This window comes from Ammospiza caudacuta, chromosome 17 (assembly GCF_027887145.1).
Source record: "Ammospiza caudacuta isolate bAmmCau1 chromosome 17, bAmmCau1.pri, whole genome shotgun sequence".
NCBI lineage: Eukaryota > Metazoa > Chordata > Aves > Passeriformes > Passerellidae > Ammospiza > Ammospiza caudacuta.
Genome location: NC_080609.1, coordinates 6,359,069 through 6,386,223, shown reverse-complemented (window position 1 = coordinate 6,386,223; position 27,155 = coordinate 6,359,069). Strand labels below are relative to the sequence as shown.

At 45.2% G+C, this 27,155-nt stretch overlaps 1 protein-coding gene across 2 annotated transcripts in view; it reads right to left on the bottom strand.

The window, feature by feature from the left end:
• ABAT (4-aminobutyrate aminotransferase) overlaps positions 1-27,155 on the bottom strand; it is a 49,553-nt gene that overhangs the window by 20,904 nt on the left and 1,494 nt on the right. Inside the window, exons 1-2 of one of the 2 annotated variants that reach the window (XM_058816389.1) lie at positions 13,981-14,224; positions 6,533-6,656 (exon numbers count right to left, since the gene is read on the bottom strand). In XM_058816389.1, the coding sequence (XP_058672372.1) occupies positions 6,533-6,602 (70 nt within the window). In that variant the 5' untranslated portion in view covers positions 6,603-6,656; positions 13,981-14,224. Of the gene's footprint in view, positions 1-6,532; positions 6,657-13,980; positions 14,225-27,155 lie in introns of those variants that run through there. The other variant, XM_058816390.1, reaches the window with a different exon arrangement.

Here is a 27,155-nt window from a genome sequence, read left to right as displayed (position 1 = left end):
AAATTGGAGACTGCATGGCAACTGCTCCACTGAGGGGGGGAAAGCTACTGCAAATAAAAGATCAAAGGTGACTCCATTGGCACAGCCAGGGGATGCTGGGGGCACACCCAGGCTGTGCCAGCCACAGCACTGACACACAAGGAGCTCTCCAGGCTCAGGGCACCTGAACAGCACAGACACAACCTCTCTTACTGCCATATGGCCCAAGATTTTTGCAGCCCAACGCTCCCTTGGTGCTCAGGAACATGTCCAAAGCCTTGTGGTGACAAAGGCAAAGAAGGCCAGCAGTTTGGAGTAGCTGAGAACTACTTCAGCAGTTTTCAGAGCACAGGGTATGGCCCCAGCCCTGCTCTCTCTCCCAGCCCATTTCCTCATTTCCAGCCTCACCATTGCCCTTGCTCTGCAGCCAAACAGGAGCTCAGGCCACTCTTCAGAGGCACAGAGGAGGTCAGAGCCCTGCCTGGGCACTCATGGCTTTCTGGCTCCCCTCTCTCCACACCCCCTGCAAGGCTTTGTTCTGCATGCTCCAGGAACAGCAGGACACGGTGCTGCCCCCTGCTCCCCAGTGCCTGTGGCCCTGCTCACAGCACAGCTCTGGGACGTGGCTGCTCTCCTGTAAAGGCTTTTCCAGGCACTTGGACAGGGTGATGGATGGCTGCATCAATACCTGCTTTGTTTAGCCTGGAGGAGGATTTCAGGCCATGCTCTGTCTCCCTTGCTTCCCCCCAGTCCCAGCATCAGCACCACAGTCTCCTGATGGTGCAAGAAAATGCAAATAAATCAGGTCACTCACTGTAGTGCTTCATCCCCTGGGAAACTGCAGCAGGCTCTGCTCAGCTGGCATTTCTATCTTGAAGGTACTCAATGAGCTTTGCAACTCAGCCCAAATTTTTACTGTTTGACTTTTGAATATCAACTTACCCTGCAACAGAAACCCTGAAGATACGAGACACAATGTAATTCAGGCTACTCCAACTGGATATTTGGGAGTTTTAGACATTTGCAGGCCAGGACTGGGTTTTTGCCTCCCAAAAAGACAGCAGAGATAGGACAGGTAAAAACTGAGGTTGTCACTATGACCAAGCAAGGTATTTTCAAGAACTGAGAATCCCTGGTGGGATTCTCATCCTTCAGTGAACTAACAGCATTAACTTTGTAATAAAAGGTAATCCCTTGATTTTCTGATGACATGTGAACAAACTGCCTTAGAAAAAGGGGATTTTGTGTTATATTATCTTAAGAACAGGAGCAAATGACATAACCTCAGCTCTCATGCTCCAAGTGTGTAGAGCTAATGGGCTCTGACCAAGTGTCCTTCTCTAAAGAAGCATTACCAAAGCTCTTAAATTACATTTAGCTGACATGACCAAGAACAGCACCCTTTAATCCCTGGTAAACAAAGCAGTCTCTTTTTTATCATGGCAAAAGTAAAAACACAAGCATAGGTTAATGAATCTCATTCAGAGAGCACACAGGCTGAACAATTTGCACAGAATTTTCTACCCATCCCACTTAAAGAAGGTGGGCATAATAAGTTAAATTCTACTTTTCTTGCAGACTTCTCAAAGTTCTCATCACACATCATCTTTCTGAACACTTGAATAACATCAGCAAATTATCACATCCTTCCTTTTCATCCAACAGGATGTTATCACTTGCTAGCAGGCAGCAAAGCTCATTTCCCAACTCTGCTTCCCCACGCTGCCCCCCTTGCTCTCCAGGGGTCCCAGTCAGCAATTTTAACAAAGTGCCACATTGCTATAGCAACATAATTAATATAAGTGCACCCTGCTAATTTGGGGATGCTGGGAGTCACAAAGCACCACTGCTGGCAGGTCTGTGCTGAGAGCTGATCTCTGATAACAGAGCTGCAATCAAGGCAGGGATAGAAAGAGCTTGAGCCTCTCATGTGTTTGACCAAAAATAACACTCCCATTAACACAGCTCCTGAGTGTACAACTGGATATTAGCTGGGAGAAACTCCAGTGGAGGCACTGAAAGGACATGGGTGTAATGAAGAAAATGAACAATTACAAGGAAAAGGAAAAGAAGAGGAATAAAAGGCCATGCTGGCATAAGCAGAGGTCTCAGACATAAGTGTCTGGCTGTGAAGGGCTGCAAGGGGAAGCTCTGCAGTGCCCAGGGAGCACATGCCCTGTGCCACACCACTGCTGCCCTGGGCACTGCAGACTGGCAACGCCCTCAGACTTCCCCTCCACAGTGTCAATCAAAGCACCTTCCAGACAGGAGTTTTAGAGCATGGAGGCGCTGACAGCCAAAAGTAGGAGGACTGTGATTTCCTCTGAGTCCTCTTTATGTGTTACAAGTAGAATCTGTTACTAACAGATCTCGAAAGGGAATGGCAAAAGGCCAGGCTAGCTAGAGATGTTTGGGAAATGAACACCACTATTGCATAACATTGTGAAAAGTGAGATTGCTATTTACAGAGTGCTTATGCTGCAAGATCAGAAGCTCTTCCACATGAGATTGTCTGTGTTTCAGCACTCCCACATGCACACTTTGGATTCTCCAAAGATGAAGAAAAAACTAGTACCACACAGGCCATAAAGTGGAAACTCCTGGAAGAAAGAACAAGAGAAGTTCCCTTTCTCCATCCCAGCACAATCCCAAACCAGCTCCTCAGGAGAATTACAGGTCCATCCAACCACTGCTCTTTGTAGTTCTTGTGATCTGAACCAGTTGTAACATCCTCTCTCTTCCAACAATTCATCAGCTACAGAGCTCACCAGGGCACCTCGGGAGGTGAACAACCAGGCACAAGGAACAGCCAGGTGGGAAATCAGCCAGCACTGACACAGCCTCTCTTTGTGGCACAGAACACTGGATAGGAGTATCACATTCACCAAAGGAACTGAGAACAGCAGTCCCAGCTTGGACTCTGCCTTGCACCAGAGCCTGCTTACAACAACAGGTTTTATGTGATTGTTCTTATATAGCTCAGCTTTTTGTGGAAGTGTTTGATCAGACAGAAGAGTAAACGTCCCTCAGTCCAGCAGGAGAGGTTGCACCCCAGTTTCCAGGGCTCCAGCTGAAGCTGACCTAAAGCTGACCTCTACAACCCCAAGAAGGGGATTGTTCTCTGCTTCTGCCACACATCCCTCACACAAATCCAGCCTGTTCTCTATGATTTCCTTAGGGATGCTCTTAATGTACAAACCAAATAAAAAAAGTAAAATGTCTTAGCAAGGATCAATACTGGAGACAAAAGTGTGACTGAGAATAAATCATTCTCATGGCTTTCCAGCCTCTCTGTGGTAACTGTGATGGGAACAAGTCAATAACTAGTATGAACATCTCTCAGACTTTACTGCAGTGCACCCAGGTGCTAAACATTATTATCCTCTCCAGAGAGACAGGAAACAGGCTGAGTTAGGTGAGGTACAGCCTCAACAAGTGCTACTGCACTGCACTGGAAGGGCACAGACTCTGGAGGAGAAAAATTGGACCTACAAGGAGAGACTCAAACAAAATTCAGCAGAGAGAAAAGTGTGAGGTCTTGGGGGAGACAGTAGTTATCAAACATGTAAAAGGCTGCTGCAAAGAAAAAATAAACATTCCAGCCTCCAGGTCCTCTGAGGGCAGGACAAACAGCAAGGATTTGATTTTTTCCTGTTGTGAAACTTAGGCTAAATATTAGAAAAAAAGTTTTAAAGGTAAGGTCAGTCCAGCAATAAGCAAATTGCCTGGGGAGGCTGCAGAAGCTGCAGAACAGATCAGCATCCTAGAAGGGCATGGGCAGGCACTAATGCAAACTGATGCTACCTTCAGGCAGCAGCCTGACCTTCTGCCATGCTTTCAGTGCAGGATTCAAAGACAAATTCAAGCCCTTTGGGTAATCAGCAGGAAAGTGAACCACATCTCTGGAGTGCCAGCCTGTCCTCATAGCTATGGTAGCGCCCTACCAGCAACAACCAACTGCCCCCAAAGCAGGGAGCCAGAACAGCTTTGCTGCTGCAGTGCCCAGCTGGCAAAACCAGAGCTGGTACAAAGGGAATAACCACTGACATGCACAGTCCCAGCTGTGATCAGCCTGCAGCACACCAGCAACAGAACTCACTTCAGTTAAGATGGTAACACCAAGATACACCCTCATTTCTCCATCAGCTGCCTCTGCTGGCCCTGCTTGGCTGATTCCCACAGAGATTGCAATGCAGAGGCTTTGTAAGAGGAGGATTAGGTTAGTTACTCACTCTATTGTCATTCTGCCACCCTTCACATTCTAGTGAACCTTGTCTTTGAGGGCAAACGATCAGGCAGATCAAACAGAAGGAAAACAAAAGCATACCTGATTAAGGGCTTATTTTCAAGAAGGGCATGATACTTACAGGCTTCATATTTTTGGGTAAGATTGAAGTTGGCTATTGCTTATCATTTATTACATATTGTCATGTGCTTTGCTTAGCTTTTGCATTTTGATAAATGATTTCCATTTTCCATTCCTAGTTTGCTTGCCAGGGTTTAACATTGTATGAATAAGGAGAACAGTCTGCAGCGGTTAAGTAACAAAGATTTTCCAACTAGAGTAATAGTCAAGGGTGAAAAAATTCTCTTTGTGTAAATAAATTTATTGTAGATTCAAGATGAACAGGAAGGTTTGCTTAATGCACAATACAACTGAAAAATGACAGCCTACAGACACAAAGACCTACCAAGAGGCAATCTATTCCCTCCTCTCCACCTCCACCCCCCTTGGCAACACTGTCATTTCCTTATCCACAAAAAAAAATAAATGTACCAGCCCAAATGGCACTGCAGGATTTCTGTAGGAGTAATGTACAGTCTCTTTTTTAGCCTGTAAAGCTCTGAACTGGAGTGCTCAAAAATACCTTGGAGGAGAGCACTCTGGAGCAGAGAGCTCGTGGATGTCACCCTGAGCATTTCCCTAAAAGCCACAGAGCCCAGCAGCATGCAACCTGAGCTGGGGCTCAGGGAAATGGCCTGGAGCTCCAGCTTTGGCCACAGCCACCAGAGCCTCCTGCCTGTTCTGTGGGGCTGCAGGGGCACAGCTCCCCCTGTCAGGGGCTCTCCTCTTGCTCCACCATTCCTGATCTCTGCTCGCTCACACCCAAAGGCCACAGGGCCCTTACAGAGCCTGCAGCCAGGGCTCTCTATTATTTGCTTCAGTATTTTAGCAGCCTTGGAAGTTTCCTGGAAGCAAGGATGGATTAATGGAGCCCAGAGCTGCCTTCCTTTCTTATGGGGATCTACACTCCCCCACTGATGGTGAGAGAGGAGGAGGAGTTTGGGCACCTGCCCTCCACTGCCCACCTGCACCTCTGGGCTTGGGAAGCAGCAGGAATTGTACAGACACTGGGAGGGACAGGGAGCATTAAGTGATGCTGAGGGTGACAGATTAGCTCAAGGACTGCCAGCTAACCAGGCCTTGCTGCAAGCACTTTCCACTGCCCACCATGGACCCAACAATCCCTGCTCTTGTCCAGTGTGGATAATCAGTGAGTCACTCCCAGGAACACACACACACATCCTGCAATGAAGCACTGACCTAATATCTTCTAATAGTTATAAGACCTGACTAGGTGCTCTTTAGTCAAAGGTCAGTTGCTCCCTGAAGTGTATTACTTAAAGGGAAATCAATGATGCTGAAGTTTCTGAGCAAATGGAAGGGTGTGCTTGGTTTATCCTGGCAGTGGCAGAAGGAGCACAGTGGCACTGCAGAAGGGTGGAAGGACAGGAGAAACACTGAGATTTACTCAGTCACACAAAACCCCATTCAGCCACACTGTACTCAGTGTAACAGTACATGGAATGGATGTTCATAAGACTCCACACTGCTTTGTCCAACACAGCCAACAGGAATTTAGGTTTTTTATCTATTTCACAGAGACTGCAGGTTTAATATACACATGGTAAATTTCAAGCCAGGGTTAAGGCAAAACTTGCCATTCACTTAGGAGAAAGTAGTTTGAGCTGTGTGGCAGGTTTTTATTTCACACTAGAGCTCACTAGAGGCAGAAACCCCAGTGAGGGTCCCAATCTTCATGCCAATCACACAAAACCTCTTCACAAGGGAAGATGGGCAAGGTTGTGCTACACAGCACAAAGAGAAAACCCAGCTCTTTTGATGGATGGATGATTGTCTCATTTGATGGATGATTGTCTAATCTCTGCACCATGAAGTGCCAGAGAGTAAAAGCAGAGTTCCAAGGGCTGAAGAGCTTTACTTCAGTTAGCATATTTACAGGGCAAATTATTAACTTGATACTTTGATACAAAAAAATCAGATATACTTTGGACTACAATTGTGGTCCACTTTAGGCTACAACTGCATCATTATCTAAGACACAGAACATCATATTCCTCAAGGTCTGAAAGACTCAACACCACAGCACAAACCCCAGAAATGTTCAAATTGGAATTCTGTCCACCAGAGTAAAGTTAACACCAAGTACAAAGCAGGAAAATACAAGGAAACGCTTACCAAGAACAAAGCAGGAAAATGCAAGGAAACACTTACCAAGTACAAAGCAGGAAAATGCAAGGAAACACTTACCAAATACCAGCAGTCTGGAGTTTTGCTGCAGGCAACAGGTAAGCTGTCGACTAAGCAACATTGATGCCATTTTATCTTTACTGAAAAAGACTCAATCTTGAGAGATTTCTTTCTGGTTGATGCTCTGGAAAAATAAAAAAAGAAAATCACTTATTCGTGTCCCTATAGATGCAGCCACTATTACTGTGCTGTCCAACTCCCCCTTTCATTAATTCCCATCCAAAGGCACCAAGAGCAGGGTTTGATGGATTAATGCTGATGTTCAGAGCAGTCTCAGGATTGAGCCCCACATCTGATTCTTGGCTTGGTCTTGCTAAGGTTAATGACTTCTAGGCTAAATGAATGTTCCAGCTTCAGCAGGGCCAGGGGTAAAGGTCAGTACCTATTTGCCCTTGCTCTTCCTCTCTACTTTCTCTGTATATATAGCCTGTGTTGAACTTTAAAAAAAAAGTTTCCAGTCAAGCCAAAGCTGTCGTTTTTGATTTGATCTAAGTTTATGAGAAAAATTTCATCAAATACAAAAGAGAGGAGGACAAGCATTAGGAAATAAAAGAAAATAAATCCTCTGAAAAAACAGCCTTTTAGCCATTAATTACAACTCTGTGAAGAGAGAATGTGAGAGCTGAGATTGTCCAGCCTGAAGGCTCAGGTTGCATCCCATCAATGAGTAATAAATACTTGATGGGAAAGAAGGAGCCAGGGCTTCTCAGAGGTGTCCAGTGATGGGATAAGAGGCAATGGGCACAAACTAAAATACTCTGAGCTCCACCTAAGCACAGGAAAACTCCCAGCAGGTTTCCCAGAGAGAGCATGGAATCACCATGCCTGGGGATATCCACAACCCAAATGGTCCAGAGCGGATTGCTTTAGGTGTTACTGCTTGGGCAGAGGGCTGGACCAGACCCTCAGCTCCCTCCCAAGGTCAGCCATTCCATGGTTCTTCCTCAGCTGGTTGCATAAAAATGACCTTGGAAAGTCAAGCAGCATGACAGATAAGATGCCTCCCTTTCACTATGGATCACTTGTGCAGAAAGCCGGGCTGGAAGTCAGGAATAGGTAAAACAGGTCATTGAATTATTATCCAGGACACAGGTTAAATTCAAACTTCACACTTATCAGCATGGCCCCTTGTTCAGTGTAGGACACTGGAGCCCTTTGCCTGGCATTTGCACCTTGCTGGATGCAGACCATGGAGCAGCAGTGGACCGAGGCTTGTAGTCCAAGTGACAAAATGTCACTATTATCCATAAACCTGGAAAAAATTCTATTTAACAAATACACTCAGAGTAGAGCTGGTCTTCCAGCAGAAAGAGAACACAGTTCACAGCTTCCATCAGTCCTATGCCATCAATAAAACATGCCAGCAGATGTTCATGACCAGATGCAGGGAAGCAGTGAGCTATTACTACCATGACAGTAAGTATCTCATACACAGAATTAAAATATCAGAAATTTAATTTCTGTATTGTCTTTATGTGAAACACTATTTGTTCTCCTTCACATGTGGGCTTTTTCAAAATATATAAAAGAAAATAAAAAATTTCTTGCCTACAGAGATTTATAAATTCACAGATCTATTAAGAGTCAGGAACAAAACCAATTCCCTGTGCCTCCCCAGACAATTGACACAGCACTTGGTTTCACTTAGTTCAAATTAAAATTCAAGGTAGTTTGCAATGTGTCAAGATGAACAAACACTTGCACAACACTTGTGCACACACTGGAAAAGCAAGATTGCCTTCCTAAGGCTTTGGGTCACAACTGCAGAAGAAACTAGTTAATTTTGTTTTCAGTAAAGAGAAACTTCATTTATAAGACAAGATTAGTTTAATTAATTCATTATGTTTTCTTCCTCAGCTTCATTCTTTACTTGTGCTAACTTCAGCATAATCAATGTGTGAAGAAATATCCCAACACCATGGATTTCTTATCTCATGACCACTCTCTAACAAAAACCAAATGACAAGAAAATGCCCAGCACCTCGATGGATGTGCTCTGCTCAGAGCTGTTTATCTGCTCTATATTACTCCAATCTCCAATTCCCTCCATAAGCTGCTCTACAAAGTGTTACTTTTTTAGTCTTTAGGAAGCTGTTAAAAGGTGAGCACAGGAACTCACAAAAGGACAGTGCAAACATACTTAAGAACCCACCAAGGTTCACTGCTTGTTCTCATACCCTTCAGTGATGTCCCATGGGGGTTTTGTTGCCAGCTGCCCAACTTTCCTTCTGCACAAGGATGATTTGCCTCTTCACCTACAAATCAAACACACCTTCCACAGCTCTACCAGGTTTCTCTTCTTCCTTCCCTAGGTGAACTACACCTCTGCTTCCAGAATGCTATTTATTTCTAATTATATTTACTGTTTATCTCAAATCCTTTAATACCTAAACTGCAGTATTCATTAGAGGCTGAAAAATATAACTGGGAATGATATTGGCTTTGTAAAAAAAAAAAATACTGCATGAGGCTTAAAAATAAAGTAGCTTAGCCCTAATTTTCCTTGACAGTTCTTACATAAAAAGTTTTACCATTTTCTAGTCCAGAGTCAGAATAAATCACATAACACCACATGTGACTATAACTAAACCCAGCGCCTTTTCCATCTCCATTATGCACACAGGCTCTCACAGCTGATGTGATTGGGATCTCAGTCTAAGCACACATTATTTGGTTATCACAATAACTAACTGAATTCTGCCTCCATAACCCATCTCCTGATCGACTCCCAGTGGCCCAGGCTGATCCAGCACTGCAAGCAGCAGCAGCAGAGGTTGCAATCCAGCAGAATCGGCTCCTGCACGTGTCCCAGCCGCAGCGATGGCACGCTCCATCACCCTGCTGCTCCACAGCCACTGCAGCCACACAAATCCCCAAATCCAGCCAAAACACTGCCACCAATTCCAGATAGCTGACAGGAAAGGGGATGGGAAGGACCATCCGAATACAAAGATGTGACACCCTTCCAGAAAAAGATTCGTAAGTCTTCCTTAAACGTTTTTCCTCCACTGGCAGCTGTTTGAACTGGAGCAGGCCATCAGTGCTATTCTGAAGTGAATCTCAGTACCTTAATTTTCCAAATGCATTTGCATAATTTTGTCTGTAATTCTGCATTATATAAACTGTGTTTGCCACTGCATGTGTTTAAGTCACAGCCACATTCTTCTGGTAAGAAAAATTATTTTCATTTTCAAAGAGAAAGCTCAGTCCGGTTTATCACATACATGAAACATAAGGATATGTGGATTTTTTAATGCATGCTGTGAAATTAGATGTATTTTTTTAAACAGCAGCTGCTAAATTTCTGTACCAAGAGATTATTTCTGACAGATAAAACTAGTTATTAGAGAGAACAGCAGTCATTCCGCAGCAGCAGCCTGCTGGGAACACAGAAAGAAGTATTGTTTCCATAAGTGAACGACCTTGTGTTTCCTGGGGGGGGAAACGTTGGAAAAAGTTTTAGAAAGAGGGGCCTTGATCCTGATACAAGAGAGAAAATGGGAGTCTGTGCAGCAATCTCACTGCCTAGCAGAGAAGCTAATGCAGCATGACATGGAGTGCCAGGCTGCAGCTCACAGAACCTGCCCTGGCAAACATCCTCTGGGGAGGGCCACAGGTAAAGGCAGAACTGAGACCCAGCAGGATGGGAGAAGAAGTCAGCTCTGCACATTTGCATCTCTTTCTTGCAACTCTGCCAAAGACACAGAAATCTGTTTGAAATTCATGGGGGCACATTCATCTGGCCCTCAGCTGCTCCAAATCCATTTAACCAGGAACAATTAAGTGGTTTAGAAACAGCAGCACAAGCTGCATTGGGCAATTACTTCACAAGGCTTCCAAAAACTGGATTTGGGAGCAGGGAGGATTCGAAATGCAAATTCATTCCTTTTTTTACTGTTTTCCTTTGCTTGACTCTTCTAGGCTGCACAGCAAGGGTACAGTCATGCTAAGTGCTAATTGTGACATTTCAAGCATCTCTAACTATTCTCTTAGTCCCGTTTGCTTGGATCCACCTGGATGTGAACCCAGCAGTAGGCTCACACACTGTGAGCTGCACAGGGGCTGTTGGGGGGTGCAGAGGCTGCAGAGCCCTCTCAGAGCTCAGGGCAGCACCAGCACTGTGCCCCAGTGCCAACCCTCCCTTCCCACAGCCAGCCTGCCCTGGCACCCCCAGGTGAGCTGGCACAGACAGGCTGCCAGGAGGGAGCCCCTCCAAGGCTCTTTATTTCACAGCTCAGCATGCTTTGACACTGCTCTTTCTGCCTTTTAACAGCAGAGGAACTGCAAATTGAGGAACCAAGTCAGCTGTCACTAAAAAGGACAATGTTGAAAAGTCAGGCAGGACCCAGGTCCATCCTGGACTTGTTAAAGAGGCACAGATCTCCTGGTTTGTAGTGCTCATGAACAAGCATCTTTACTGACACAGATGATTTAGCTCAGGTATTTTACTTCTGTGAACAGCTCAAGGAGATCTGAGTCTGGAACAGCCCCACAATCACACAAACAAATATAAGTAGGGGCAAGAAGAGAGTGAAGGCTGCCATCTCTTAAACATAATCATGTCCTTCCTTAGTCTGCATCTGAGGAAGAATCAGGTAATGCAATGTCATCATGCATAAAATGATCCAAAGAACACAGCACTTGCTGTTTGAAAATGGCACAGCTCCACCCTGCTTTGGGGAGTCCTCATGCAGCAGATCAAAGCAGCAAACAACTGAAGAACCAGTCTGTGACAGAGCACAGGGTGATGTCAGAAATCCTGACTTGCTGCTTTAGCCCCTTAAATGTAGTAAACAATGTAAATAAAGAGGCCTGGCAGCATGCTGGTGTATTTAACTGCAGTTCACTTGCTCCCAGGAGCAGAGTTAAGAGTTCAGTATAGATTAAGCATTCATCAAAGCCTGAGTGCACACAATGAAACAGGTTCTTTTACTTCTGCTGGGGTTTTATCCCAAAGTATACCACTGAAACAAATTTGGATTAGCTTACAGCAGCATTTGCAGGAGAAGTTTGTAAGAGTAACACCATGAATTTAGAAATTCAGTCAGAGCTAGGCCAAAGTTATCTTAAAGGGAATAGAATAGAATTGAAATATCCTGTTAAGAGGAGTTTGCAAGAAAATTTACATCTGGTGCTCATAAAAGGCTGACATTAGATTTTTTCATTAAATATCTATACAAACCCAGCACAAAATAGAACTGGAACCCTCATCTTTGAGAGGAACAGTACAGAGGCAGCATCCTCATGAGAGGGCACAGCAAAGAAAAAGGAGCTGCTCATCCCCCATCTTGGTCAACCAAAGGCCACAGCCTTGTACTCCAAAAGTGAAGGTGGTTACAAGCACCCCACAACATGGAGCTCACACAGCAGGGTCAGGACAGAGATGGACACTCTGAAAGAGGTGGGCTGGGTCTGCAGGACCCAGCCAGAAAGAGCCCTGAGCACTTTGAAGCTCAACACTTACATGGCCCAATTTCATGGGCAGCAGCCAAAAAAGAGCCAAGCGAGGCTGTCCCCAAGGCCTGGAGAGCCTGTCCCTGCAGAGCTCACCCAGGAATTCCCACCAGGAGCACCAGCAACAGACCTGCACATCGAAATGTGTATCCACCACACGGATTTTGCCAAAAACCACTTCACAAGCTGACAGGCTGTTTATGCCTCTAATAATCTTAGTGGCTTTGTGTAGAACAGGATGCAATTGAAAACTCCATGATTGTACTTAAGTTGTCAAGGACACAGTTGTCATAGTTACAAGTAAAGCTCAAGTGTTGGTTATTCAGGGTTGCCTATTTATTATTGACACCAACAGCGTTGGACAGTCCCACAAGGCCTCAGAAGAACAGAAATGGAGAGACTGGTTTTGTCCTTCAAGTCCTGACAAAACAGCTAATATTGCACACAAAAGCATAATAAACTGGGGTTTTTGCACAGCTCTTCTCTCCCTCCACATGCAGCTGGCATTCAAGTCAGTCTGCTGTGAGCACTGCAGCAAAAGCACAAACCAAGCTGCACTGCACAAGATGAAAACCTCACACCTACAGCTTGGAATTACTGTCCAGTATCCAGCAGGACATGACAATCCCTACCTGCTCCATGGCACCTGCACGCAGGACAGGGCTGAAACAGCAGCAAAGCCACAACAGCTTCAGCCCTTCCATCAAGTTTTAAAACTCATTTGGAGTCTAAAGTCTCACAACACTCATGTGTCCAATTTCTCCTCCTCAGGTGCCCTCTAAGCAGGGCTTGGTGGCTGGATATGAATATATGATTTTCTTTTTTCTTAAAATAAAAAAATCTTTCTGCCCTTGTCTCTGTTTACCCTCTCTCCAAAAAATATTGGGCCAAGGAAACTCTCCTGGTCCCTAAACCAATGAACAAGGCAGGAATGTTGTGATTATGGCTAGGATCACACTAGGATCCAGGTGACCCACTAAACTTCTGAGCAGCTCATTTTTGATCCAAGAACTGTTGGCCCAGCTAAGGTGGGATGAGACATGCCTATACCTTCCCTGTGAAAGTGCATTGTCTCAGGAAAACAAAAACTGGAATTGAAAAAGCATCTGCTAGAAATGGGGCAAGTTCCAGATACAAAGCCAACAGTACCTACACAAATGGTATAATGGTACATAAATGCTGATAAAAAACAAGTACAAGAAAACTTACATTAGCTAAAAAAATTCTAATTTCTTTTAGGAATTTCTTTACAGTTCTCCCTGAAAAAACATGCACATTGATATTTCAGTGAACTTTACTAGTGAGGTACATATAGAAACATCTCTTCAAGCCTATATTAAACATCCTTTTAAGCATATTTTAAATCCATTATTTTAAATGCAGATGACAACAACATATCCAAACCATGCCTGTTCATTTCCACACATTTCCCAGACCAAAACAGCCCAGCTCACAACGGATTAAACAAATTATGGCACAGTCGTGTTTATCAGTTTAGTTGCTCCACAAGCATTTTGTAGTTTTGAAAAAATTAAAGTATTGCAAAATACCCTCAAGTGGTATTTCCAAAGAAATTCAGTTATATTCCTTGCAAGATTTCACTCCTAGCATCTTACTGCTGCCTCCTCAGAGATCAGGAAAATAGATTAACAGCACCAAATAAAAGTACAATTTATTTTCCTGTGCCATAAGGCATAAAACAGCTCATCTGGAGCCAGCCTGCACCAAACCAAGGGAAACATCTCAAGCGGGGGCGAGAGCTGTGGTTTCTCAAGGTGACCCCCATTCCAGCTGAGGACACGAACAGCAGAGCCACGCAGGAGATTTCTTGTATAAAGGGTCCAGAAAGCAAAGCAGGAGCAGCTATCCCTGCACAACACACACACCCACACCTGCCCAGACCCAATGCCCACGCTCCCCCTGGGCACAGAGGGTGCAGCAGGGCAGACTCTGTGCCCACCCCACGCCCGCGGGCACACGGCACAGGCACTTACAGGGCTCGGATCCAAACTCCAGTTCTCCAAGCTGCCCACAGCCAGCTCCTGGCTTGGAAGTGCTGCTCCTGCTTCACAGCCTGCCTGCCTTCAGTGCAGGCTGCTGCTGGTTGTGCTGGTGAGGAATGCCATCGCTGCCAGCTCCTCCAGCGCAGCGGGGACAGGCATCACCCGGAGGAAGCCCTGTGCTGCAGCCCTGCAGCTCAGCTGGGGGGATGCCCCACTTAACGAAGGTTAATGGCACCAGCTCCTGGCAGCTACAGCCTGTGCTCAGCCAAAGCCAGCAGAGAGGAGCACACGACTCGTCTCAAACCTGAGAGGGTCTGGCTCTGGATTGTGGGTGTCTGAGTCCATCCGAAAGCCTCCTTGGCAGCTTTATGAAAACAAATTCCGAGAGGCAGAGCCAGACTGTGTAAAGGTTTGAAATGGCTCCATAGTTTCCAACAACTGTGGAAGTTGAAGAACAGGTTTTGTCCCCAAATCCCTTATTTTTACTCTGGTTTGCAGATCTCCTGAGGGTGACACCCAGGCACAGGAGTGTCACAAAATAACCTTGGTTTGGCTCATTCCCTCCAGGCGGTGCACAGGCAGCACGGCAGGCAGCAGCATCCTAGCAGTACCGCCCGCTGCACGCTGCTCCTGACGGGAATGGGGGGACATGGATACCCACAGAACACCAGCAGCCTCCCTTCAGGCACAGGGATGCAGGGAAAAGCAGCACAGGGTGCCATGGCCAGGCTGGGCTACCATGGCCAGGTTGCCATGGTGCTGGGGGGCAGGAGGGAAGATGTGCCAGAACGCAGAGAGGCTGAGCCGCTTCAGATTTAAATCCCTGTGACAGCGTTTCGGCCGAGCCACTGCACGGTTGCTGTGGCAACAGACAAGTGAAAAATCACAGAGGAAATCTGTAATTATTACAAGCGAGGTGGTGACTTACCCACTTCAGTGATCAGAGCAGAGGAGGGGGAGCTCGTGCCCCCCAACAGGCAGGGCTGCAGTGCAGCAGGGAGCCAGGCACGAGACCCCAGCTGCGGCTCCTGCCTTAGGCTCTGTAGCCATCCCACATCCAGCCGTGGGATGCAAGCCTTGGGCAGGATGCTTCCTCAGCTCAGGGTCCTGACTGAGGGGCTGCACCCAGTCTGCAAGGGGGAGATGAGGGACCAGCCAGAGCAAGCCCCAGACTTGTGCTGCTGGTTCAGCACGAGCAGAGCTGGGTGCAAGGCAGGGCCTGAGGCAGCAGAGCAAGGACAGATATCAGCAGCAAGGGACAAAGATGGAAGATGCAATGCTTACAGGAGGCAGATAAGGTCCTGGAAACTGCATGACTCCAGTTTGTGCTGCTCCTGCAGCATCACCTTCCCTGTCCCCTTCTCTCAGAGCAGCCACAGCAGCAGCATTGGCTTGGCTAGAGTGGGTGGTGTGATGGTCACTGTGCTAACATAGGAACAATGAGGGTCAAAGGCAGTGATGGTCACTGTGCTAACACAGGGGCAGTGAGGGACAGTCAGTGATGGTCACTGTGCTAACACAGGGGCAGTGAGGGACAGTCAGTGATGGTCACTGGGCTAACACAGGGGCAGTGAGGGACAAAGGCAGTGATGGTCACTGGGCTAACACAGGGGCAGTGAGGGACAGTCAGTGATGGTCACTGGGCTAACACAGGAACAGTGAGGGACAAAGGCAGTGATGGTCACTGTGCTAACATAGGAACAGTGAGGGACAGTCAGTGATGGTCACTGTGCTAACACAGGGGCAGTGAGGGACAAAGGCAGTGATGGTCACTGGGCTAACACAGGGGCAGTGAGGGACAAAGGCAGTGATGGTCACTGTGCTAACACAGGGGCAGTGAGGGACAAAGGCAGTGATGGTCACTGTGCTAACACAGGGGCAGTGAGGGACAAAGGCAGTGATGGTCACTGGGCTAACACAGGAACAGTGAGGGACAAAGCCATGCAGGCAGAGCAGACACACTCTGCAGTGTCTCCATTGTAACACATTACCTGACCCAGGCCATTTACAGACCAACAACAGCATCCGCACAACCCATTTACACCCATGGGGGAGAAGAAGATTTAAAGTCACCATGTTGCTTTCCAGAGCTTCTTTACACAAAATGGACAATTGATCAGCATCCAGACAAACTGTCAATCAAAATGCCACTAACACCAACAAGGAAGAGAATCCAACGTGGTTAATCCTGTTCTGGTTGCCTTCTCCTTTGCTGGAGACTGTAGTCTGGGATCTCATGTGAGTACTGTGAGCAGCTGCCAAGAAAGGAGCCCTGACTGCAGTTATTTGTAAGATAGGTCCCATAACAAGCAGTTGATTTGCTCCAAAGCAAAAACTGAACCTCACTCCTCACCTTCTTCATAATTTAAAACCTGTTATTAATTACACACACAGACTGTAAACAACATATTTAAACTGGTCTGTACTGGTTACCAGTCATTAGAACAAACTGGTGGCTCTAAACTTAACCTGTTAGCCAGATAATCTACCACAGAAAGTGCCACAATCCTATTCAGACAGATGGTTAATGCAGGTAAAGCATTAACCATCACAAAGCAGAGGGGCAAGGACTGAGAAAAGCTATAGGTGCTTAGACTCATCATGTATAAAACACTGAACTCAAGAGCAATTCATTGTGTCAGTGATTTATTACTAGTAATAATCAGGATTACAGCTCCTAAGGGAGACTGAGGTTCTTGTGCCTCTGCTGAGTGTTGCCTTGGATGATGTGAGGCTGAACTCATTAACCAAAATGATGCTGGATGAGAAGAACTTGGTGCTGCAAAGTGCTAACAAGTTATATGGCACCATCATGTAGAGACTCCAGTCAGCACTGAGCCCCTTCATGCTGAGTCACATTATGTCCAACCGCTTGGAAACCCACCCTGCAGAGAGACAACAGCTCCCTTGTAGACTTTTATTTGTAGTGGATTTCTTTAGCTTTAACCCTTGCATCCAATGCCTTAACACCAAACTGCCTCTTCCGGAGTAAAGCCTGAATTCTTGTTGCTCTGTATGGCTGCTTTCATCCTCCATACCCACAATTACCCTGCCTGGCAGGCTGCATGCACAAAGAGGATGACAATGACTATTTAAGTCCTGTTGCAGGGCAAAAAACTTGGTTTGACACAACTATAACTATTAAAAATTTATTTAAGATGTACTAAAAATGTGCAGTTCACAAAAGTGGGAACTGTAATGAAAACCCTGTGGATTTGCATTTGATTTAATCAAGAGAACATTGGTAAAGAAATCTGTTTAAACAGTCTGTTATTGGAAAGGATGTGGCCAACCACGTGCACTAAGTTCATGTTCTGCTCTGATTTGCAGTTGTCAAAGGAAGATTCACTCAGTACACAATCCTTCACTGCTAGAAAGTAATCTCCAGCTTCAGCAGAACCAACTGTTAGTATATTTCTCTGTATCAATGCTACAAACATCCTTCTGAAATACACAATGATGATACAAGGCAAAACAGGGATCAGATTCTGGCCAGGCTGGTCCACAACACCAAATAAAAGCACATGGTTAGTATCAAAGATGTTTTGTTTTTATAGAAAATATTGGAATGTTTACTATGTTACCAGCCCATTTCACTGCAAATGATGGTAAATTCCTCCAGAAGCAACTCTACAGCCCTCCTTAACCCCTGCCTCACACCCTAGAAAGCATCTAGTGTTACACTTTGTTAAGAAAAACAAAGCATTTCAAACAACACAGCTACACTACTTGAGGAGAACTCAGTGCTCAGAAACAGCAGCTGCAGGGTAGAGACAAGATGTCAAAATCCTAAATGTCACACACATCTGCAAGAAATGGGGACAAAACACATCAGTATCACAATGCAGAAAGCAAAGCATGCAGGATACTCAGCACCAAGTCTTAGTCCTCCTTCAAAAAACGAGGTGCATAAGGCTCAACAGCAGGGTCTCAGGACCCCCAACCTGCATGGAGAGGGAAAGCAATGCCTCTCCTAAGGGCTGCTGTGTTTGGAGAAGGAATGTAGCACAAACAGGAGTGTCAGATCAACTTTTAGGTACTGTGAGCAGTAATCACTAGGTTCACCTTAAAATATATTAAAATGTATTTCAGTACAGTTGGAAGGAAACAAAGTAAGACTATATTAATGGTGACACCAAGTTAATTACAAAAATCTGAGCTAACCATTTGCAGTAGGATAAGGATCGTGTTTGGCCGAAGAGGATTACCATGAAGGGCAAATCAAAATAAAAAGGACAACTGGGATTGCTGAGCTTTGTGAGAAAGCCAGCACACTGCAGCTTTCCAGCCTGTGGCTGGCCAGAAGGCTGCTTCCTACCCTAGCACATCCAGTAGGGTAGGAAGTGCACAGAGGCAGCTTTTCTTTTGTGAAAGAAGTTAAAAGGCTCATGAACAGAGTGGAATTCAGCACAATCAATACCACTAACTGCAGGGATTTCATTTGGTGGGCAGATGTTGAGCTTGAAAGAGTCAGAGGTTGCATGTGAGCAGGGCACAGCTGACCTGCCCCTGCACTCCTCACTAATCAGTAACTGCTGTAATACCACTGACCCAGGCACAGGGGGATCACCCCTCTGTTCTTCAGGTGTCAGTTGCTTTCATTCCCATTAAACCTGACAACTTCACATTCAGAAGGAAAGGAATATAGGAATTAAGCACAATTACTGTGAAATTTTACTATTGAAAAGTCCTGTTATTTCCTGTTTATTCAGGCAATAGGTAAAAAGGAACAGCAGTTGGGGAGTTTTCAAAACAGTTCAGGAAACACAGATAAGTACACAGTGTTAAAAAGACTCTGTTACTAAATTCCCTAGTATGTTTAGAACGTTATTTTTGGGCTCCAGATGGAGAGAGAAACTAGTGCCAATCTGATTCAGCAAGATACATGTTTCTCTAGTGGTCCCTTTTACTTCTCTGGGCCCATTCACAAAACTAGAGTTGGGAATGAGCCAAAGAACTCTGCTGAATTAAAGACAAGGTAGAAAAACTGGGAACTGGAAGAGTCTCTGGTGATCAAAACCTGAAAGTTACCCACTAGGGAAAAATCCACAAGGCCGCTGCATGAGCTGTGCTTATTCACTCCTTATATATTGCCTGTTTAACCAAACTAATGAATCTGCTGCATTATCACACAGGTACTAAATACCTGCAAAGGAATTTGAGGAGATAAACTGGAGCTTACTAAGTGTGCTAATGGCTCAACTCACTGGTGAAGGCTCATCAAGGTATATCTCTACTGCACCCTCAGCTCTCATGGTAGCACTGACACCCACAAGAAATTGGGCTCTGCTTTTCAGCCTGGCACATCCAAGTGGACATTTTATGTACCACATTCAGGTAGTTTAAAAGTTAATCAGTTTTGGGAAAACTTCCATAAAGATTTGGACAAATCTTTATAGAAATTTTAATACAGCTCAAGCAAGTCCAGTTTACTTGCGGGGGTAAGAGAAGAGCGACCCAGAATCAAGAAACTAATGAAGGATGCCTTGTATTACTGTGATGTTAAGAGAGGCTGCATGTACAGTGGGAAAATCCAGGATAACAAATCAAATCAGGAGTACAATCAGTATGGAATAGTAGTTAGGTAGAACCGCTTGTTTATTTATTTAACAAAAACTTTTTGTGGGAGATGTTTATCTTCCTAAGGATAGCTTAAAAAATAAGGGCATCATTAGCACAATGGGACAGGGAGGTTCCCTTCACAGTGCTGCCCTCACTGGTACTTAACCTCTCTCAAGAGGGCACTGTCACAGAAGGTCAGGAAAAGAACAATACCAAATTTCTCTTCTCCTTCATAAAATCAGGGTTTCACCAAATGGATGCAACTGCAGGATTTATCAGTAATCAGGTAATTCTTCACAGAAGATCCATCACATGCTTTGTTAGTGTCAGTATCATCTCAAGCTGCCCCTTCTCCCCCTCTGCTGTTAACCAGTGGCAATAAATCACCGATATCCAGAGGCTGCAGTTTCACAAGAGATGAGAGGAATGTGGCTGCAAGCCTGCTAATCTTGCTCCACCAGGCCGAGCAGAGGATCAGTTATGCAAGGCTGCATGTGGATTTTGACCAGATATAACAAACAGCTCCTTTCTCTTCTCTTTCCCATTTGGAACAACAAAAGAGAAGCTGCGAGCCATTTGCTAACATTTATCACATCATTCTGGAAACTCATTTTCTCTGCATATTTTTTGGGATAAAAAGGATACTTTATGCAAGTGTTGCATCCCAAAATGATGCAACCAGCCTTGGGTTTTCAGAGTAGTAGCACCTTCTGAGCTTCTTTTCTGAAGAGCCTCACTTTGAGCTAGCTTTCCTACTCCCATTACTCAGTCTCCCATCCACACCAGGGAGATTCCTAATTTGAGGAAGAAAAATCAGCAAACCCTTCTGGTGTCCAGTGATGTCACAAGTTCAGCTCAGAGCAAGCCAGCTAAAGGAAACAACCAAGCAGTGTGAAGAACAAGAAGTCCACCCTGAGGAGCCACCACAGCTGACTCCCTGTTGAAGCATCACCTACCCATGGCCACAGTCTGTCCTAAAATTCATTTTGATTGAACCAAATCCTACTAGGACAAAATCTACAGAGAAGCAAAACAACAAAATCTAAACTGATACACAATCAGTAATGGTCCAATTTTTATGGGTAAATGAACAGCAGGAATCCTACAGCCTGCATCAGAAACAAGAGGTGTTTTCTAATCACCTTCTTGGCCGAAGGAAAAAAAAAATACTGATGATAAATTAGGCAAGCAGTCTCCTGTTACTGCTAAAAGGAAATGGCATTTGAATTTCATTATTATAAGAAGAAAAGCACAAGATTTGTCAGTGATAGTTACTGCAATGCACAGATTGCTGCAATCAGTAAAGGCCCTATAACATGAATCCAGCCCCTTGCACTGCTTGTCATTGTCTCCACTTGCCTCTGCTCCCTCCCCTTGTAACACAAACCAGCTCTCTCTGTGCTTTGCTTCAGCTGCTGCTCACAACAGCCAAGGCAGGAGCATCTCATATTCCAGCAGCCCCTTCCAACACCCAGTGCCCAAACCACACAACAAACAAAGATCTGCTCCCCTGTAGATCCATTACCTGGCAAAACCACCCTGCAAACAAGGAATGTGGAGTTCATCCGAGCCCAGCTCATCCTCTGCTTTCCTACCTCCACCAGCACACTCTGATTGTGTAATCCTATTTCTCTCTCCAGGAAGCTGCATTGCAGCAATAACTGTGGAGCAAAAAACAGGGCTTGCTTTATACTGGAGCTGACAGGAGAGAACATGATAGGGAATGGCACCTCAGTCCATGCAGGTAAATCCCATCCCTCACACCCACAGCTCAGTCCATGCAGGTAAATCCCATCCCTCACACCCACAGCTCAGTCCATACAGGTAAATCCCATCCCTCACACCTGCAGCTCAGTCCATGTAAACATAAATCCCATCCCTCACACCCACAGCATGGTCCTTGCAGGTAAATCCCATCCCTCACACCTGGAGCTGAGCTCATACAGGTAAATCCCATCCCTCACACCTGGAGCTGAGCTCATACAGGTAAATCCCATCCCTCACACCCACAGCTCAGTCCATGCAGGTAAATCCCATCCCTCACACCTGCAGCATGTTCCATACAGGTAAATCCCATCCCTCACACTCACAGCTCAGTCCATACAGGTAAATCCCATCCCTCACACCTGCCACAGGAGTCTCAGTGTGCTCAGTTTTGCCTGATGAGATGCAGCTGTTAAGGATGCAGAAGTCGTGGCTTTCAGCCTGGCCACAGTCCCCTGTGGCAGGATTACCCTCTGGCCTGTTGCCATAAAGATCTTATGCCTGAAATCTTTCCAGAGCAGTTTGGTTTGGTTTCTAACAGCTTTTTTACCTGTCATGTTCTCTAATTCCCACTGAGGCAATCATTTATATAATCAGATATATACAGTGAGAGCTGTTAATAATGCTTCAGTACAAACTTACTATCTCCATCTTGCTCCCAGTGTCCTAATTTTTTTTGTGAACATCACAACATCAATATGAAGCAAGAACCTTGCAAAAAAAAGTGTAATTCCTGAGAGATGTGGAAAGAGATTAAACAGAGAAGAACAAGATGGCTGGCTCCCATTATTTGAGAAGGAACCTGACAGACAAACTGAGAGGAAACATAATACAAACAGAAAATATCACTGCTATCAGGTTACACCAAGTTTATTTAAAATACTTAATTTTCATTGTATTTATGTTACTGATGCCCACTTCTGTAGTAGTGCCAGACCAATTAAAACATGTGAGCTGATTTCAGTTGTGTTTGTTGTCAAGAGAAGCTGCCAAAAACCTCCGCATTTCATCCTTCACTAAAAGAGGAAGCCAAAATTGGCATGCTGTGGTGATGTTCAAAGTCTTTAATCAAAATTGAGCTTGATGAGTTACAAATACAAATGAGGGGTATTATTCTTTCCTTTTCCAGCTAACTAATTTTCATTTCCTGTTTTCCTCAGTGGCTTCTGCAACCTGTATTCCTGCATGACCTCATTCAGAAAGGGAAAGGCCTGGAAGGGCAGGAGGTGGTATCTCCTGTGAAAAAGTCTGTAGGGTTGTTCATTTGCGTGGTATCTCCTGTGAAAAAAGTCTGTAGGGTTGTTCATTTGCTGGGAGGAAAGAGGAAGAGGAAGGGGTGATTTATATTGAGAGTACAGCCAACAAAGCCACCATGAAATCAGCCAGCACTGGGTTAGAAATTTCTATGAGGAACTTGCTGCCCTGTGCAAGGCTTACTGATGGAATCTGGATGCTTTAAAATTGAGCCAAACATCAGAAATAGGACACCACAAAAACATCATCACTAATTTATGTGTCTTCTCTCTGTTCTGTTCTGTGAGAAACCAGTGATGAAACCAAGGTTACAAGGGGAGGGTAGGAAAAAAAAAAGCCCTGAACAAAACAAACACCCCAACAAACAACTAGTAAGAAAACCTCATGCTGGCAATCCACACTCTTGGGTAACATTTTTCCATGATTCCTGTAACCATTCCACCCCCAGGCAGGCTGTGTATCCAGGCTGAGCTGTCCACTGTACCACAGGCAGGGCAACACCTCTCCCACTGCTCCCCTCAGCTCACCCCATCCCTGCCAGCTTCCCTCTCCACACAGAGCTCCTTGCCCCAGCAGGACAGTGCATGTTCTGCCATGCCTCCTGCAGAGATATAATGGTCCTCTAGGCAGAAGCATCTGTTTTTAGAGCTGACAGGTAGGGCTAAAAGCTCTTAAAACAGGTCTGAGACACCATAAATGCAAGGGCTGGAAGAGCAGTGGAAATGGAGAGAGCACTGATGGGCAGGCTGGAAGGAGAGGAAATGTGGTGTTCCTGACGTGCAGATGGCAGAAGAGATGAAAGGAAATGCATGAGAGAAGCTCTGATCCCAATTCCAGGATTACCCATGGTCCCAAACACGGCCCATACAGCCAGCACAGTGACATGGTCTGTGGGGAACAGAGAGCACACGGACACAGGAACCTGAACCCAAAGCTCCCACTGACCCAGCAAAGGCACCCCAAGGGAGCCAGCACAGAATACAAATGCACCAGAAGCCAAAGGAGGCATGTACAGGCTTCTCCCACAACAGCAGCCCCCTCCTGAGAAAAGGAACAGATTCTGCCTGGGAGGACATCCCAGGGATGCACTCCCACAACAGTCTGGGTTCCACCAGCTGCCCACACCCTGGAAAAGGCACATTGGCACAACCCAAGCAGGCCAGGGTTAAATTGGATCACTGTATTCCAGCAGGTGCCAGGTCAGGATTGCCCAATTTCTCTATTATCCAGACAATTTTCAAGGTACTTGAACTCACCAGGTTTCAAACTTCAGGCATTTTGATGCCATGGCTAAAAATTTTCTAAGTAAAACAAAATTATATATAGGCAGAACAGCTGCAAAGCAATGTATTTTCATTTGTAAAATTAAAAGTGAACTTTGTTTGGAGACAGCAAGGGAAATTCCTGCTGGAGTAAGGTCTATTTTTAAGTGTTTGAGATAAGGGAAAGCTGAAGATAGGTTTAGAAGTCTTTTCTACTCCCAGAATTACACCTACACAGCTAAACCAGTAAGTTTGGCACTTCATTCTGTCACCTGGAGTGTATTTGAGACATGCTGACTTTTTGCAGAACATCCCCCAGGAACACCAGCAGAACTAGATGTCAGTGTTTAAACTGCCAGGTTTCCCAAGAGCCACAAGAAGGTAAACACTCCCTGCCAATGCCAACTGCATTTCAGGAAAATTACAAAATGTAAATGGGAAACTCACCAAGTCTGAAGCTTTATTGCCTTCAAAGTGCCTTGCACCTTGCCAGAGAAATTCTACAGCACACTGCCTTTCAGCCAGAGCCCCAAGCAGGAGTTTGATTGACAACACAAGCACTTATTACACAAATTCTTTATCTCCTGCATAAAAACTGGGAGAGGTTCACTGAAATAATGGCAGAAGACATTACAAAGGGGAATTAAGTGTGAAAAACAAAGTTCACATTTCTTCAAGCTGACAGCATTCACTTACTAAAGGCAGTACTTTTAGCTGAGTGACTTTGGTGCTTTCTCACATCAAACAGGACAGCACAGCTTTTATTTTATAAAAGTTGAGTGCATCACTAGGGCAGACCTGTGTGCTGGACACTGCAGGTGCCCAACCCTCGCCCTTCATGAGATCAGCTCCTTGCTGGAGCCACAAAATCATTCCATGACTGTCCAGCCCTTGCTAGGACATGCATCCATTTCCACAACAGAATTTATGGCTGTAGAAGCTGTCACACACAAAATTCAAAATTCTCCAAATGCACAAACTAGGAAAAGCCAACTAAACTCCATGCTGCAAAAAGTGGGATTTCTTTCCAACAAGAAAAATCATACCCTCCAAAAATATTCTCCCTGCTGCAAGTAGATGCACCTCTACTGGGCAGCAAGAGATACAAGCTGCTTCTTCCACACAGCCAAGAGCTGCAACACTTAAGCAAGGTTCCTACCTCATTCTTCTGCTGAATTTCTAGTACTGGCTAAATGTGGAAATGAAGAGTCAAATAATTTGTGAAAGACAAACAATCTCATACAAGGATACACTAGAGAACCTTACTCCCACAGATCAGAAAGCCACAGAAATAGTTTATAACAATATTCCCTGTTTTAGACACTTTGCTTGTTTTGGAAAACCCCCAGAATACTGCTATTTTTGCACAAACACCATATGGCTATGAAAACATCACTTTCTCTGTTTTCCTGGGCCATAGCTGTCATTTCAGGCAACAGGACCATGATCACAACATTCAGAAAACTAAGAGGGGACAGAGGTGGTTTTCAAGCCACAAAACAGTGGCTGAAAGAATTATCTACTTTTAGTTGGTAGCAGCTCTGACCCCTAAGGCAACCTCTTCTATACATAAAGAAAAACTTGAAAGCAGATCCATCTCTAAGAAGAATAGGGTGTTTTCAGCCTCTGGAAAGATAAATCTGTTACATAACTTTTAAAGCACATCCACCCTTCCACAGGCAATGGGCCCACAGTGATAATTACCTGTGTAGTGGATTCTTGGTCTTTAAGCTTCACTGCTCCTGGTGTGTCATTTTTGCATTACTTACCTGTACTTTCACAGCTCCCTACACACCAGCACCAGCTGCTTTCCTTCTGATGGAACCCAGCTCTTTCGTGTTCCTTATTCTTCCAATTGACATAAGATACCTCACTGTTAGATTCAGACTTATCACTATGCCTGAAAAACTCTTAAGAGCTTAAAAAGAACTGCAAAAGAAGAACAGGCACTACTGGAAAAGCCTGCTTGAACAAAATTGGTGCACACAGATGGACAAGGTGCAAAATACAAGGAGGAACAAAAATGTATTTGAAAACAAAAATGAGAAAGGTCTTACGTGAAATCTGAGAATTACTCAAAATCTATTCTCCTCCCTGCTCCTTCTGACAAAGGCAAAGCCAAAAGCAAAGGAGATTCATCCAAGTTCAGAGTCCCCATTAGATTTAAAGTTTTTGGTATACAGCCAATCCAGCAAGATGTAAAGATGCAATCCAGTTGTATCTTTACAATAGATACGGCAGTGAGTGCCACCCTGTTCATACAGCACCTACACACACTGCCACTCAACAGCCTTCTCTCCTGAGACACTTCCACAAGCTGCTTTCATTTGGGTAAGAAAGGAATTTAATTTGTAATTGAAACACACAAAAAAATTTAGCAGTGTTTCTGGAATGGACTCTCAATCCTAGAATCCATGAAACAGAGCTTGTAAGCCAAGAACCAGATCCAATTTGCCTTAGAGCTGTGAACTCTAATCCTGTGAATTCTAATAATTCCTGAAATTACAAGGCTAAGCAGCAGCACAGGTACATCATGACAAGATCTGAGCTGTTTTAATTGAGGCCCAACCCTCAAAACACAGCCCCAGAGGGAGACTCTGCACTGCCAGGGCAGGAGTGGTGCCTGTGCAGCTGCACCTGCCCACACAGGCAGAGAGATAGAGCTGGGCTGCTGCCCAGCGTGCCCGGGGGCAAGGAAGGCACTGGATAAATTGCTCTCAGACTTGGCTGCTAAGCATCAAACCACGCACACAGGGCAAGGGAAACCACCTGAGAACCCCAAGCTGCTGGTTTGACCCCCAAGAGATGGTTGGAATGAACACAGACATGGCAGGCAAGAATCTGAATTCCTCCCTGCTTCTGAAAAAAACCGGATCAGGATGTTCTCCTTTCCCAACGACAGCACAGCTGCCAGCAGGACACCTACTGATTTGCTTGGTGTTTATTTGCATGCTGTGCCTGCTTACTGCCTCTGGGTATAAATATCCAATTTTATCCACTTATTTGACTTTACTTTGTGTTTGGATGCACAAGACACCTCACTGTACAGTACGCCTCTGAGGCTGTCATCCCTCAGAAGACTACAGGCCTAATGAAAGACTAATAAAACAGTTTTATCACATTTTCCCACACGAAATTTGCAAGAGGTGAGCTTGTCTGATAGCACCACACATGTACTGACTCAGGTCCTCATTTATCTGCAGATCTCTGAATCACTGTCCTCTGCACTTGGGGTGTCCAGGACAAGCCACACACACACTGCAGGCACAGAAGACCTGAGCACTGATTCCCAGTCCACAAGGCTACCCAGCATGTAATAAAAAT